General features: G+C 38.1%; 2 protein-coding genes across 4 annotated transcripts in view; both read right to left on the bottom strand.

Moving 5' to 3' along the window:
* The window catches only part of LOC106960438 (focal adhesion kinase 1), a 68,167-nt gene extending 60,927 nt beyond the window's left edge, over window positions 1–7,240 (bottom strand). For 2 of the 3 annotated variants that reach the window (XM_015053539.1, XM_015053540.1), the window contains exon 1: window positions 6,988–7,240. Coding sequence is in view for 1 of the 3 variants with exons in the window: in XM_015053534.1 (XP_014909020.1) it covers window positions 5,287–5,323 (37 nt within the window). In the remaining 2 variants the exon portion in view is untranslated. Of the gene's footprint in view, window positions 1–5,286; window positions 5,674–6,987 lie in introns of those variants that run through there. The other variant, XM_015053534.1, reaches the window with a different exon arrangement.
* A 3,716-nt stretch (window positions 7,241–10,956) lies between these two features.
* LOC106960433 (protein NDRG1) lies at window positions 10,957–15,957 on the bottom strand. The gene is made up of 12 exons (XM_015053528.1): window positions 15,796–15,957; window positions 15,357–15,462; window positions 14,911–15,031; window positions 14,743–14,805; window positions 14,586–14,646; window positions 14,183–14,269; window positions 13,334–13,390; window positions 13,057–13,223; window positions 12,863–12,962; window positions 12,499–12,534; window positions 12,366–12,417; window positions 10,957–11,905 (listed from the first exon to the last, which is right to left on the bottom strand). Exons 1-12 carry the CDS (start codon window positions 15,841–15,843, stop codon window positions 11,685–11,687), a joined length of 1,119 nt encoding a protein of 372 aa, XP_014909014.1. The 5' UTR covers window positions 15,844–15,957; the 3' UTR covers window positions 10,957–11,684.
* Window positions 15,958–16,180: the final 223 nt, after the last annotated feature.

Raw genomic sequence — 16,180 nt, 5'->3', positions numbered from 1 at the left:
ATCATTAAATTAAGATCTAGGTAGGTCAATCTGTAGGTCAATCCATGCCTGACTACATTGTCTCATTCTTCTTACAGCTACTGTTTTATGACCGGAGCCAGATGAATCGAGACAATGTCTCGCTGTAATGGCCGTTCATGTGTAATTCAGAAAGGAAAACTATCCACTAATTTAAAAGCTGGAGGCTCGGTATGTTTAAAAAGGTACTGAAACCTACAGTGCTGCGCCTAGACGAGAGAAACAGAAGCATTCTTCTAGGCAGAAACTGAATTCTCTTCTTTATGTGTGTTTTGCAACATATTTAATCAAAAAAAGCAAGAAGATCCACTACTTTTCCAACTTATGCTTGTGTTGGTGGCTCTTAATTCAATTTTATCAGCTTTGGTAATTTGCTAAGTTGCCTCTCTGATGCAGACCAATGACTTCCCCCGACAGGAGAGAGAGGGAAGCTCACTGTAGAGCTGTGCCACCTCATGAAGAAAATATAAAGCGTCCTGTCAAATGGCAATATCGACGTAATGATGTCACAACCAGTTACTGACACAGAGCGCACATAACTCCTGGCTACACATCGCTCCAGCTGGTGGCAATAATGCAGCCCTTACTTGGCTTGCCTTCTGCTTTAAAGCTCAGAAGAGGCACCACAACAACAATAACATCACTTACTATTTACGTGTTAACACATACGGCAGTCCACTGGGTGAAAAGAGGAGATTGCTCCTTTTTCCCCCCTCCCAAGTGCCGTATCAGACAGCAGTGCAGAATCACCGCTTAAATCCGGTAATATTTCTGGGTTTAAATTTGGCTCGCAGAGTTGCTCCACTGAGAATATTACTCACTGGAGTCTCTGGAAGCTGCTTTAATCATATGCAAGGTGTTCAATACAGGAGAATAGAGCTCAACATCTATTTTATTTTTTTTTATCATCTTGAAAGTGTATTTTGGCTGGAGGGAATTAAGTCATAAGAGTAATAAAGAGTGGAGTAAACAAAGAAATGTGTTCAAAGAATGTCAGAACAATTATTTTTAAGCTTCTTTCAAGTGACACAATTCTTGAACAATCTCAGGAATGCTCAGCATGTCTTTCGTCACGTCACATTTTTCTATAATCACATAATCCACTTATTGCCACAAACAAGTACAATCAACAAAAAGGAAAGAAAGGGAAGTTTTAAACCTGGAAGTGAAGTGCAATCGGGAAGCAGGTTCAGCTTGCATTGTTTCTTGGTGTTTGGATTTAAAAAAAATTAAGAATAAAAAATAAAAAAGTTAATTTCTAAAGCTGAAATGCATGCTCATCTTCCTCATGAGTTTTCCTATGCAGTTTTAAGTGAGTATTTTAAAAACATTACCTTGCCATCTAAAGATACGAACTCACTTTGAGTCATGAAAATCTTTGGTTGTAAAAACAGAACCTAAAAGTGGTACTGATACATTATTATACTACAAGAGGCAAAAAAAAAAAAAAAAAAAAATACATTTTCAGTTGCATGATTCTTTTCCTCCTACTCTATCACACCCCCTTTCTGCTCTTAGCTTCTTTCTATCTCCTACTGGGGGAAAAAAAAGAAAAAAAAAAAAAAAAAAAAACATCTACTGCCTCTGGCTACCAACCACAACGGCTACGCAAGTTGACTCAACGCTGAGGGCATTGCACAACTGCATTCTCATCAAAACAACAACAGCAGTGTTGTGAAGCTGCTCTCTGCAATGTTCAGTTCGCCACGGAGGCGTTCGCTAATACACACGTGCAACGCAACTTTGGAGCACAAATCAAAGCCCTTCCAGAAAACAGCCACAGCTTTAATGAGGTGCAACAGTTGAAGAGTTAACACGGCAGCAAAGACTGTAAATGTCACGGACATTATCAGTGCCCTCTTTCACATCTGCATTTTTCATCTTAGGCTGAAAACATATCGACATGCATTAACTTTAAGAGCTTAGCAGCAAACAGAGCAAGGGTGTATCACACTTGCAACACGCTCATGTTTAAAAATTATCCCTGAATCACATTATTCCTTGCGCAGAAATGTATATTTGCGCCGTGACAACCTCAGTTGACCACAATGAATAACTTAACCAAACCAGTGAAGATCGGATGCAAATAAGGGCAGAGGCTTGCCTCGATGACCTTTCACTGGTTCAACCAGGAAGCCTGCTCATTAAAACATACTGAGTTACCATTAAATTGTTGGGTTTATATTTGTGTTTTAACGTTAAAAATAACTTTTTTATTATTTTTTTTTAGTTCAGGTGTTTTTACATTGCTTTTTTTCTTGACTGAGGAAAAAAGACAATAATGCTTAACGCAGTGCTGAACTTCCAAAGAATATCAGCAATTCAAGTTTATTAGATTCCGAACCAGCTCTGTCATTAACCTAGCCTCTGTCAATTTTATGGAATAAAATAAGAAAATATGTTGTACATTACATTATATCTGTTTTTGAGAGTATCTTTGTTTATTTTTTCCTGAGATCTGTGAATTTCTAGCCAACGTCAGTAGCAGGAAGGCAACAGCTGTAGTCCATCTCCTGGTGCAACCTCCCCCATTTTTGCTCCTCATTTCTCCCAAGGCTGCTGATATTATAGTTTACACATTGTTTTTCCTACCACATGTTTTCCTTTCACAAAATTTTCCATTAATATATGCACGAATCCAGTATTCTGAAAAGCCAGCTTCTTTAGCAAAGACTATTAATCGTTAATTGACTTGTGTAGGGTTGTTGTTAAACAATCCTTATGGTCCTGTAGGCCATAGCATAATATTTCTCTGTTAAAACATCATTTTAAATTGCTCTTATATAATATTTTAATTGCCGGAATAATAGATTTTTGGGTTTAATTAGCTGCAAGTCATGAAAATTGACAAAAACTAGAAAAATATAAACTTTGTAATTAATCTGTTAGTTTTTCTTTTAGAATAACTAAAGAACCTCAGCATTTCTAATTTATTGAGATTAATTTTTGCCATCATGTTCAAAAGCAGAAACACTTTCTAGGTTCTGTGTATCGGTGCATAACGTTCCTTTGCTGAGCCAAGTCCAATAAACGAGTGTCAGCTCTGTTTGTATGCGTGGCAAACTGTGCCCCCTTTCACTGTCATTCGCACAAAGGAAAATTTCAATAGTTTGGTGATGAATAAGGATAAACTTTTAACCTTAGCAGTTCCTTGTGTTTCACAGTTAACAGGAACTATGATTTTCATTTTAGGCTGCACAAGCTCTGATTCAGCCCAGATCTACTCATATAGATTCTTCACACTTCTCCTTTGAAACAAAACCCTTTCACTCGACGAGACACAAAGGAGGCTCTCGTTTAAAATCCAAGTCAGATGCAGTTTAACATTTTGATGTTTTTTTTTGTCCGAGTTCTCTCTCTGACAGAAAGAGTAGGCTCATCATAAATCAAGACTAAATCAGAGCTTTCTTCACTTACAATGCACCATTTGCTGCTTAAACACAGGACAATTTAATAAAATGAGAATACGGCGTCCTTAAATTGTTTATTGTGGGGGGTGAAAAATCAGAGCATGAAGAATGTGTTAAAAAGTTATGACACCCTAAGGAAAAGTTTTATTTTTCTTTTCTTTATCTGATTTATTCATTTAAATGCAGGGTTAGTGAAATGACATAAAATGAGAAATTATCAACTCATTAATGGGACATTTTACTTATTGCATTTATGGCAAATTTAAGACAAATTACAACTCTGAAAATTTCAAGACTTTTGCGGAGTAAAGCGCTTTAAGGTAAAGAAAAACGAATGCATAAAATGCTCGTTACTATAGTTAGCTTACTATTAATTACACAATCTCGGTACCTAACACAGAGTCGCGACCACATTGAATAACTTAATGCAAAACAGTGAGGAATGGATGCAAATAAGCGCTGACTGATGATGGCAGCAGGAGGTCTGCCTCAAGCCACACTTTTCACTGATAACTCCAGGCTACCTACTGTGGAAAATATGCCAAACATAGATCCAACAAATTAATTATAAGACTTCTTGTAATTTTTTATCCCCCCCACTTAAATTTTAAAATGTAATTAAATTCTATATACAACTACAATTCAACTGCCTTTTCATGGGAATTTCACAGATGGATGCTGCACTTAAAGATAGGCAACCGTTTCCTCTTCGTCTGTTTACGACACAGCTTGTGAAGTGTAAAGAATATGACACAAACTGTCAGGTATCTCTTAGCCATGGTTATTAGTGCAATAGCAGGAAACGTAGCCCGAGGCACAGGATGGGTGTTGGAGCCAGAGCTGCTCGGGGGATCCGACGCAGCGCGATAAAGGAACCACATTTGAGGCGAGACATGAAACAACGCAACTTACTCGAAATTATAAGGCACAGTTTTATCTTAAAAGATTAAGAGGGCGTGTTTGTTTTCAATGTCTTACAATCGTAGACGCGAACGCACCGCACATTCACTTCACTTCCCTGAGGGCCACTTGTGTCCAAGAATTACACGTTCTTCTTACTTTATATATAAAAATGGCCTCAAGTTGGTTTGTGTAGAAAATTATTTCTCACATCGACAATGACATTTGATGGCTGAGGGCTGTTGCTGTTTTGTCGTGTTAGCCATAAATAAAGGCACAGGCATGAACATGTGTGAAAAGGTCTGATTCTATGGGGTCTTTCTGGACAACAATTTAAAAAAAAAAAATCTCCAATCTATATTAGCCTCGAGACCGCTATGCTAGAATAGATCCTAGATGAAAAAGGTAACCTCGGGACACAAAACATAATCAAAAGCTGAGGGGTGAAGACTACTCATTTAAAGTTCAAATTACTTCAATATATGAAGTCTCGGCACTTTTTAATGGACTTTCCTCACAGTTTCAAAGGGAGACGTTGGCAGTGTGTCCCATCGTTAGATCAGGAGTAATTTAAAATCGCTCACTAGAAAATAAAAGAGCGTTCTCTGTTGACAGGACAACACATGTTCACAGAGGCAAGCAGAATCCAGATTATTCAGGTGAAAAAAAGAAGAAGAAGAAAAAAAAATTGTGCCACTTAATTTATCTGTCAAACTTGTTTCAGACACTAAGCAGCCAGGTTTGTCAAAGGAAAACAGAGCAGGCTGTCAACGTTCATGCGTCTTTATTTGTCTCTGCTCTCTACCTGCCTGATGGGTTGCATGCAACCGCTTGCATGGCTGTGAGCAGCACAAATTCCTTTCCAGCGCTCAGCCTGCCAGAGCCCCTCTACCTGGCTATCACAGAGCAGTTTAACACAGACTTATCCAGCCATGAGTAAAGCTTCCCGCCCACATACCTCCATTGGTGCAGCCCAGAAAGTCCCAGAACTGCATGTCAGCGATCGATGAGCAGAGGATAACACCTCCACCAGAAACCCTCCAAACGTCCGTATGTGCACCTCTCCTGTTGCTCCACTTCCTAGTTGCACGGTATGCTGTCACTTATAGGGGAGGAGGGAAAAAGCACGCCTACAATCGTTTCGAACTGACACACCTGGGGGCTGAGTTTCACCTCCAAACAGCTGCCTCCTCCCTCTGGATTCACTTCCCATCGCTTTTCTCAATAGCTTCCCCATCTTTCCCACGACTCTCTGTCCTTCATCCCTATCGCTCCACCACAGCGGGAATGATTAATCCACCATCATCCTCAGTGCTGAGTGACATCCACATACCTGCCTCCTTATGGCACTGAAGGTAAAAAGGAGGTAGAAAGCTGACAGAATCAATCTCAGTGGAAATCCTCCTACAAATATAAATGAGCATTAGTGAAATAAATAAACAGATTTTCAGTTTAATAGAACATTTTTCTAACATCAGGTAGTCACTGCGACAGTCCCCTTTGAAATTCTAGTTTTGTAGATTGAGCTTTGGGTGTAAAAAGGTTTTATTTTTGGAAAGAAGTGTGCAATATAGCCATAGAACTGGGCTAAAAAAACGATTCAGATAATTTCTAGGCAAAACATTTTTGTTTAGGAAAAAAAAAACAATCCTAAATTCTCCTTAACTCAGCTTTCACGAGCTAAATATGTTCCCCTCCAACGACAAACAGGACAAAGATGTTATTTATTTTTAGTAGAACGTTTAGTAGAAAAAAATTGCTACGTACAAAGAATAGCTGGTGAGTCATTATTTGTCTCTTAAAACAGTAAAAATGTGCTGTAAATCTTTATAGTTTTTCTTCATTTATAGACATCCTTTTCCATAACCTAGAGGATTTAACTGGGGATGCAGAGATGGCTCTGGAGGCAGGTGGAAAGATGTGACCGCAGCCAAAAGTCACAGAGAGGAAACAAGAAAAAGCACAGCTCTCACTCAAAAACCACTGAAAGAAGCCAAAGGAAGGAAACTAAGAAATCACAACCATACCAAGCACCAATCTGAGCTTCATCATAACTACAATTGCATTTGTATTAATTCCTGTCATCCCAAGACTAGTCTTTTGTTTCTCTGTTTATTCTGAAACTACATCTATTTAAACACTGGTATGTTTCAGGGAACATCAGATGTCTGTGTCGTTTTTGTGATTCGCAAGGCAGAAAGCAAGCCATAAACTTACAGTCAGGTAAAATAAAGAGCTGCTCCTCATATTTTATCCTTAAACACAAGAACGATACTCGGACTATGTAACCAGTTGCTTTACAATAAAACAGATGTTTCGCCTGAATATTATTGCTCATCGTGGCAGAAACGCACCTTGGTGTAGGACCTTTGCACCTAAGGGATTAACACAGAGGGGTGGTTTCGGCCACTGCACCACTGTTTGTATGTTGAGAATACAAATGACTTCGTGATTTCAAAAGGACGAGAATTTCCTGAAGGGTAATCCACGGCAATTTCCCCAAATGCGCTTCCGAGCACCCAAAATAAGCACCCACGCGTGTAACGTTCACGTTAACCCCATTGTCTCTCAGTGTGTTACCCCCCTTTATTGCTAAGCTAGCTGAGCTAACAGTGGGCTATTCCCACTCAGTCCGCCCCCAGGAGGGATCAATACTCACCCGCTTCAGCCCAGAGGTCCGGCCGCTCCTTGTCTCCGAACCTGGTCACCTTATCCAGCGAGGAGCGGTCAATGTAGCATTTATATCCGCTGGAAACAGAACCGGCTCGGGCGCTTGGGTCCCTCTCTCAGTCTGTTGTCGTCCACAACAGCGCCGTGCCCGGTTGTTGGTGTCCACTGACGTTAGCTGACAGCGCTGCTGCTGCTGGAGGAGCCAGGTTTCGACAACATGGCTGCAGCAGCTGGCTGTAGGAGAGGGGCCCACTGTCCACCCATACATACAATAATTTTATCTGAGGCAGTGCCTCTGACTTTTTATAAGAGCGACCCCTCAGTAAAAATACAAATTTAAGCAAATATTAAGAGGTTTTAAAACAATTCTATAGACATTTTTATGTTGTGTATAGCCTATTGACAAAAATGACACGTGTTTGCACTCAATGTTTAAGAATTAAATATAAAATAAAATACTGGTGACTCCAAGTTGAAAAAATAACCAGAAAGGTCCTCTAAAAGGTAACTATTAAGGTTTCTCATCAACCTTAATTTGAATTTCAATATGGAAGTGGGGTAAAGTGTGCTAACAGCATCAATTACAATAACGATAAACATTTGGTTAATTGATTAAAAAAAAAATCAAAATGGCAATAATGAAAAATATTTTTCTTAATATGTCTTTTCTGTTTGCTGTGGTAAAAATCAGAAAAGTACATAGAAACTTACATTTACATCACCAGGAAAAATGTACTCCTCATATGTTTTGTAACTATTATTGTACTGATGTCCTTTCCCAAACTTTGTTCATCTTTTGTAATTAAGCATTACCACAATGGAGAACCGAAAGAAAACAATAATACCCCCCAAAAACAGTGGCAAAAATTATAGCAAAAAATAAAAACAAAGGACGACAACAAAAAAGAGAAAAAGGCAAAAACATTTCAGAAAAGAGGACAGAAAAATAAAGGACCCAACTAAACCTTTCGAGTAGATATATCATCTATATATGACATGGTTGTGTAATACCTATTTAACAAAACAAATTTTATTTTTCAGCTTACTTATACGACATCCTTCTGAATTATTGGCACTACTAATAAAGATGTGTAATAATTTGAAAATAAATAAAGCTATTATTGCAGTTCTATAATCTGAAAATGAATAACTTAGAAAATTTAACTTTTAATATGATTATAACTTTTATTTGTATTTTCAAAATGTTGTTTTGATTTTCATGGCATTATGAGCCAGATGCTGAAAACCATCCATGGGCAGTGTCCTCACAGGGTGGAACATACGTTTCTAGCAAAGCTTGATATGTGAGAAAACAGGCAGAATGTTTTGGTTTTCAGTGGTGGTGATTATATATTTTAATGGTTTTCAATATGAAAAGAAAATGAAACCAAAATTTCTGTTCTTCTGTTTTTTTTGGCAATAACAGACTTGTGTTTGTATTGTAAACAGGATAACTTCAGACTGGAAGCAATGAAGCAACTGGAACACAGAAAAACACACAATGGACATCTGGAAAATCTGGCAGGAAGGTGAGGAAACTAACAGCCTTTTAACTACTGGGAGGGTTAATGAGTGGGATGAGAAGCAGACAGGTGTGACTAATCAGAGGAATTTTGAGCAGCTGGAGAAGAACCTCGGCAGATAACTATGGGGAGGTGACTAAGATAAACATCTTCCTAAACCTAAAACTAAAGAGCAATGGTAATACTAGACACCATACCAAATATACAGTAAGTACAACACAAGAAAGAACTAACAAACCCAACAGATATTAGCATTAGGTCTCTGGACCTAGCAAAGGAGTCTGAGAGGCCCATGTCAAAGTCAATGAGGCAATTGATAGAAGTGTACTCCTGAATGGGTGCTAGGAAGCTTGAGAAACCTATGAAGGAGGTCTGTGGACTAACAATGTATTAACTCTGGAGACTGGCATCTGTGGTTCTCTGGAGAACTGCTACTAAGACATACAAAGGAGTTCAGGAAATCATCTAGAGGGCCAACGTAGACCCAAGGCAGCTTGGGAGCATGGCTGGCAGGCTGCTGGTATTAAGACTGAGTACCTCAGACAAAGACAAGCTCACCTGTGCTCCATGGATGTTGAACTTGGGAGCAGGAGCTTGACCCAGAGACCCAACTTGGGCCGCTCATCAAAAAATGGTGGGACAGAGACATGAGTGGAATCCTTTGGAAACAGAAAAGATGTCTCTATAGTCATTGTAGAAGAGAACAATGAAAGAGACCATCTTGATACTGCCATCGGTGCAGGAGAGAAGAACCGATGATGACAAAGGAAGCAGGGCAGAAAAGATGGATAGTGATGAGGAAAAGAAAAAGAAAACTGCAGGAAAGGAGGACAATGATGAGGGAGACAAAGATGGCACAAGGATGGTGGATGGTGATGAGGAGGATGAAGATCAGACAGGAGAGGATGATGATGGTGAGTATGCTCCATAGAGCCCCAGGAGACGATGGGGATTAATAGGGTGATGCTAAGAATTTTTGCTAAGAGGTGGCACAGTAAAGGTCTCAGGAGTTGACATTGAAGAGGAAGAGATTTTATGGCGCTGTCTACAGTGCCGAGCAGGTGAGGTGGGTGTAGCTGCTAGTAATGACTAAGCTGTGTTGTTGCTTATGCTAATAAGGATAAACTCCATTGCAGTATGAGGATAAACTCTGGAATGTGTATTTGGGGATGCAGCAGGTAGCGTACTGGCACCAAGGCCACAAACGTGAGCCATCTAGTGCTGGGGCAAGCCCCATCCGGTAGATGATGCAGCACCAGGTGCAGGCCTTGATCGAAGCCTCAATTTATCTACTATTTTGCTGTTTGCTTATTATTCTCTTCTTGGCTTTCGTTGTTTTGTAGATTTTCTTTTGCAGAATAATATTGTGTTTTAGAGGGGTTTTTAAAAAAAAAATAAAATTTCATGTGACTTCTGAATTTTCATGACTTTTTTTTTTTTTAGCTTTGTTTTGTGCTTTGCCACTGAAAGGGGATGTATGGCATTTACCCCAGAATTTACAATGAGTTCAATGCACTGAAACACACTGACATGAAACGACTCTTGACATGCAAGTAGGAGCCCTACACACTGAGCAAGAACGGAGCTCTTATGTTTATATGAAGTCTTAAGAGACTTCTTCCATGAATAATTCATCACAGCAGTCTAATGAACAACAGACAAAAGAAGCTTTGAAATCTAGATGCACCCCCAGACCTACGCGCATGCATAAGTGGACGCATAAACCAAATAATTGTGACTTTGATGCTGGCTGTCATTATATTGCCTTGGATTTGTTTTTCAGCCATTTCACACTCAAAGCTCAAAACAATCCGTCTACTCATGGGCCTACACAAACAGTCCCACCTACACATGCATGCAGCTAATCTCCATACAAACACAAGTTCCAGCAGACACACACTGATGTCACAGATAGTCTCTGAACAGACATGTACAAACTGACTTGAGGGAGCTCAGGGCTTTGTAATGGATTTTCAGAAACTCAAGCTGCAAAGGTTACATAGAGGTGGACCACGATTACAACCTGTATTTACACATGTGTAACTCTCCATAGATTAAAGAAACAGTTTTTCATTTGTGACCACTGCAGTTGCAGATTGCAATAGCTTTATTGTCAGTGTATATGCATAAATACTTTTTGTTTTGGATTCGACATAGTTTAAGATTTTCAAACAAAATTCACCAAATGGATGGATAATATGAGTGTCAAAAGAGTTAGTATTATGTTGTACATATTGTTCTTTATTGCACAGCAGTAAGAAAAAAAAAATCATGACTGAAACAAAAGTTTACTTTCTGCATGATTTATTACAGAACACTATGCGACACTTGACATCTAAATTTGTCATATAACTCCATCTAGTGGTTTATCTGCCTCTCTGTCTTGTTGGGAGTTGAAATTAAATTACATGCAATTCTTCTTTTTTTAAATTTTGAAGAAACAAAATTCTATAAATATATTCTCATAGCCTAATTTTATCATGTCAAATTATTTCTACATAGTTTAAGAATATGTAGAAGTGGGAGTGAAAATATGCTCACAACAGAGTTGAAAGCAAAATATTTTCAGGAAATATGATCATAGCCTTTTAATTGACTGTATGTATGTAATATTGACTTAAGTTTAATTTCAGCCATGTTAAATGAGTTGTTCTGCCAATTGCAGTTAAATAAAGTGCTTAGAAATTACCACAATATATGAACACTGTTGTTGACTGCAACTGTTAATAATATTGAGTTTCCATGATCACCAGATACAATTCAGTTCTACAGGTCTGACATTTTTTCCCTTTATTTTCACATTTTATTTAAGTTTTTACAGAAATTGCAACTACAACTCCTCAAAACAAAACACCAACTACACTGTACACAATAATTACCTGACAACTTTGATTGTTTTCTCCTCTACTTTATTTAAAGAGAAAAATGAAAAACACAATGAAGCTTACAACTGATACAAGCTGGTAGTTAAGGTAAAAGAGGACATCATTAGACAGGCAAAAGAAAATAAAGAATAAAATAAGTAAAAATTATAAGTGATCTTTTATGTGACAGACAATATGATGACTGGATTACTTTAAGGAAATTACTAATAAAGATGTAAGTGCAGGTACAGTGAGTTTTGAACTGAGTTAAGTGCGAGGGTCTAAGCAGCACTGATATTCTAGCATGCCAGTTCAGCCATGTTTGGGACGTTCTGGCTTACGGTAGAAATACTCTCCATGGAGACATCAGTGTGCGCACACCCGCGTCTCTCCTCAGTGCCGTGTGAATGTGTTCGTCTACGCTCATTGGTGTGAGCGCGGCCTCGAGAGCCATCGACTGACATATTGCTGCAGCTGGAGGTCGTCCTTGAGCGAAGTCTGGTCATGCTGGCGCTGGACACTGAAGAAAAATGATAAATAAGTTTTTATTACTGTGCACTAACAAAATCTGTGATTTTTTGTATATAGTTTTTTTTTATAATAATAGTTTTGGTTTTATATATGAAATTTGTAATGGTTGAACATCAGAGAATGAATTCTCTGAATACACAAATAAATAAAAAAAATATTTCAATTTTTTTTTTTAAATAAACAAGTAATCACTGAAGGAGAACGTAAAATAACATTAAATAAAAATAAACAAAAATAGAACTTTATTAGGTCTTGTTGAAATCAGTGGTCAGAAGAGAAAGGGCAAATTGATATAACAGTAACAGAAATACAAATAGCCACTCTTAGCATCCAAGGTATGAATCTATCTCACAAAGAATTAAGGCTATTGTTCAAAAGAATATTAGCAAGGTCTCTCAAATAAAGTGGCTAATGAGTGCATGGCGTACAAATATTTATAAGTAACTTACAGTATCCCATTCCTTGGATAAAATATTTAAGAGCTTCAATCACTTTGGCTGGCTGTTGAGAGAAAAGTAAAATATAGTCAACTTTTTCTTGACCAAAATGGAGAATAGTATATTGTATGACTTACTGTCATACCTGAACAACTTGAGGAAGTCCTCCGCAGTCTGCCATCTGGAAGAAAGACAGAGAAGCGCAATTGTAGCTTTCTACCACAAATTAGTGTCATAAAAGAAATTATCAGCAGCAGAGGATAAATGATAAATATTTTATTAACAAATAAAATGTCAACAGTGATTCAAATAGTTCATTGCACAGGGCTGCACAGCCTTTGGGGTGGCATAAGTGCTCACAGCAATGCTTTCAAACTAGTAAATTGGGGTATAGGGGGCAGAAGACGGGTCTTGGCCCCAACATGACAGCATTTTGTCTGGTAAAATACAATAAATATGCATCAAAAACAGCTCTATTGTTCTCATTATCCAATCCAAGATTTGTTTACCTTGAGCAGTGTGGTCTTTGTGGGGTTCAGTTTAGAGTTGCAGTCAACCACAGCTTCCACAGCAGGAGAACTGTCCCCAACAACCAGCAGGGATGAACACCTATGTGATCCCCAGAGCCAGAAGGAGTTAATTGTTATGAGGTGAGCCTGCTGCCAATGTCCTATCTACTTTTTAGATCTACTGTTTCACTCACAGGAGTGTCTTGACATTGACGTTCCCTCCAGGTACAGGCCTCTCTATCTCCAGAGCGTTGCGGTTGTTGTAGGAACGTAGAAACTGACTCACGTTGGATTGGTTCATTGTTGTTGTGATGTAGTGACGATATGTTGACACAAGGTCGTGATTTGCCTGGATCTCATCCTATAGGTAATCCGTGCAGATGCATTATGCATGTTACACTTTTGTTCTGATCTTAAAAAAAAATCATAAACATATGAAAAGCCAAGATTCCGTTGTTCCAGATAACGTACCTTTCCAAACAGGTGTGTGATAACTCTGTCTGGGAGAGTGAGGGTCCAGTCAGTAATCTATAGTATGACACAAACAGTTGTATCAAGTTTTGCTATATTTAATTTCCATAGGAATTCTGTAAAGCTCTTCTGAGCTCAGATAACTCAGAAAGTGTTTATTCAAGACAATATCCATTAAAGAGAGATAGCAGTGGTAAAAATATGCTTAATTGGCCAATTAGGTCAGAAATTAATGTATTTAGTATTGTAATAAAATATAGCAAGCTTTAAAGACCCTTTAAAGCTCCCCTAAGTATTATAGAAAGTTTTTACAGTTCCCATAAACTTAAGTCCTCACAGTACATTTAAAAATAGCACGTAAATTAAAGAAAGAAAAGTTATGACAGACTTATCATTGCTACTTGGGGCCTATGGGACTAACTGGTAAATGAGCTGCAACTTATAGTGCTTTTCAACAAACATTTGAAGTTATAAAGCTTCCCATTAGCATGCATATAACGTAAATATTTGTCAACATTTTCTGTAATCATGAAGGAGTTAAACTGCAGCCAAAGTAAACTAAGACTGTATTGTTTTTACATTTTTGACCATTTAAGGATCCGGTCATATCGTTGGGCGTAGGATGTCGGGGTTTAGAGACAGAAGGAGGAATCAAAACTGTGAGTTAGGTGAAACATACTCTGTGTTACATAATAATCTTTTTGAGTATGAAAAGAGATAAAACTCTCTATAAGGAACTTTCAGAATGAAATCACAAGCTTGGACTTTATGGAGCTGCTCAGTAAGTACCTCATATTTACATATAACAGCATCTGAATATATGAAGGACATTCAAAGATACATTTATACCTTGTTTGCAACAGTATCCATTAGGCTCTCTGCGTTGGGGTTAATGTTGATCAGAACCAGTCCATCCACTAAATCAGGGTGATTCAGCTAAACAAAGCAGAAAACATTTGTCAGCTGTTCAGTTGCACAGTCAGGAAACTCACTGGCATGACATTTCTCTTCTGTTAAAAATTGGGATGGGGTTCATGGCACGAACACTTTTACACTAAATCCTCATGTACAATATGAATTTGTCTAATATGGCTTAATCTAGAACTTTAATTTGTAAATGCTGATGTATGTTTAATTGTCTGTCCATTCCCATATAAACAGAAAAAAAAAAGTAAAGATTATTAATTTCAAAATATCGTGTGCAGGAGCATCATCTCAAGATCTGATTGAATCTGAAAAGATTCAGACTTACGGCAAATCTGGCCAGGATGTAAGCTCCAGCTCCAACTCCCACACCAATTATACTATTCACCCTGCAAAGCACACAAAAATGAGCTTAATGGCTCAATGTCTAGAAAGATACAACTGAAAGTGTTTAGTTTTGATGTCCTCAGATGAATTTGTCTTACTCGAAGTGATTGAGGACAGAGGGAAGAACCTCAGAGAGCTGGTCCATGGTGGGGTAGGTGTACCTGAAGGATCAAATCTCTGATTTAAAAGCAGTTATAAAGCTACACTTGAATAACTGACCAACTACAAAGTTCAATCTGAGTCTTAAAGAAATATAGTCTACTCACGCAGTGGGCAGAGTCTTGGCTTCCTCATGTTGTCCAGGAGCTTCAACGTGACAAACAGGTAAATGACGAACAATTTCATGCATGTCTTCATGGTTGAACAAAGTCTCAAAACAAGATTTATCTGGAAAGAAAAAAATACACATATACATACATTCTTATGTTAATTACTCACATTGATGCTTCTTTCAACTAACACATATGAATCATTTGACATGTAGAGGAAATATGACAATATAGACAAAAAAAATGTTGGTGGAGTCAAGTGAAAAGGTTTTATCAAATTAACTTCTTTGGATGGAAATAAAGCTTAAGAGATGTGTATTTCATTGTAATTCTATTAGAAACTGATTCTTCAGCAGCTACAACATTTTGATGAACTTATTTAATTTCAGTACAGATCCTTAAAGGTAAACTACAGGATCACCGCTGATAGATCTGTAGCTTACGGTTCAGTCCAACATCATGAAAGGTCAGGATGACGGGTTGATTCGCTTTTGGAGTCCCTGTCAAGATGCAGTGGACGTCCCCATACTGAGTCTCCACGTGCTCCTCCTAACACAACATTTACATAGATATGATCAGGTCACACTGCTTCAGAGTGCATTCCATCAAGCATGCTGTCCACTTTGGCCAACGAACAAATGCAGATTGCACTTTAGTAAAATTACATTGAAGAGAATACCTGGCATTGTTTAGTTTGTGCTTTGCTACTTTTACCAAAGTTGCCAACATTAATGTGGACAAACCTAATCTTTATATCCTATGATTTGTTTGTAAATAAGTTAACCATACCACAAAAAAAGAGAAAATAGACCAATGCAAACTAAAAGAAAATCAAAAAACATGGATCTATGTCACTAACGTGTTTTTTATTGTCATACTCACGGTAATTTGGGGCTCAAAGACAGAGTCATCATTCTCCTCCAGAACCATGGTGGCTGCTTCAGAGCAGGTAGATGGGATATAAATTATTTTTGAAATGTGATTCTCTTCAGATAGATACCCAGTGCAGCGTGCAGGTCAGTATGTCTCTGACAGACTTTATGGTTGAGCTGGTTTTTATATCCTCAGACACTGATCTACTTTTAAGTCTTAACACCAACCTGGTTCAGGCGGGGCCAACTGGCCTTTTTCCTAGTTAATCTGACCTCAGGCTGCTGTGTTTCCACAGAGACAGTGAAGTTTTTTTTTTTTTTTTTTTTTTTTTTTTTTTTTGGATTATAAAATAAAAATAATGACACCTTGCAGCAAAAAAAAAAGGCATTCTCTT

The sequence above is a fragment of the Poecilia latipinna genome, unplaced genomic scaffold, assembly GCF_001443285.1.
Source record: "Poecilia latipinna isolate Pla-1442-1.1 unplaced genomic scaffold, P_latipinna-1.0 Scaffold1186, whole genome shotgun sequence".
In the NCBI taxonomy this organism is placed as follows: domain Eukaryota; kingdom Metazoa; phylum Chordata; class Actinopteri; order Cyprinodontiformes; family Poeciliidae; genus Poecilia; species Poecilia latipinna.
This window is presented reverse-complemented; position numbering and strand designations above follow the sequence as displayed.

Bases quoted from the DNA above. Each gene is read 5' to 3' on its own strand.
- LOC106960433 (XM_015053528.1), bottom strand. From the start codon at position 15,843: ATGGTTCTGGAGGAGAATGATGACTCTGTCTTTGAGCCCCAAATTACC. The intron at 15,032-15,356 runs GTAAGCTACAGA...TTTTCTTTCCAG, and splicing joins TCATGATGTTGGACTGAACC to ATAAATCTTGTTTTGAGACT. The intron at 12,418-12,498 runs GTATGACAGTAA...TTCTCTCAACAG, and splicing joins GACTTCCTCAAGTTGTTCAG to CCAGCCAAAGTGATTGAAGC.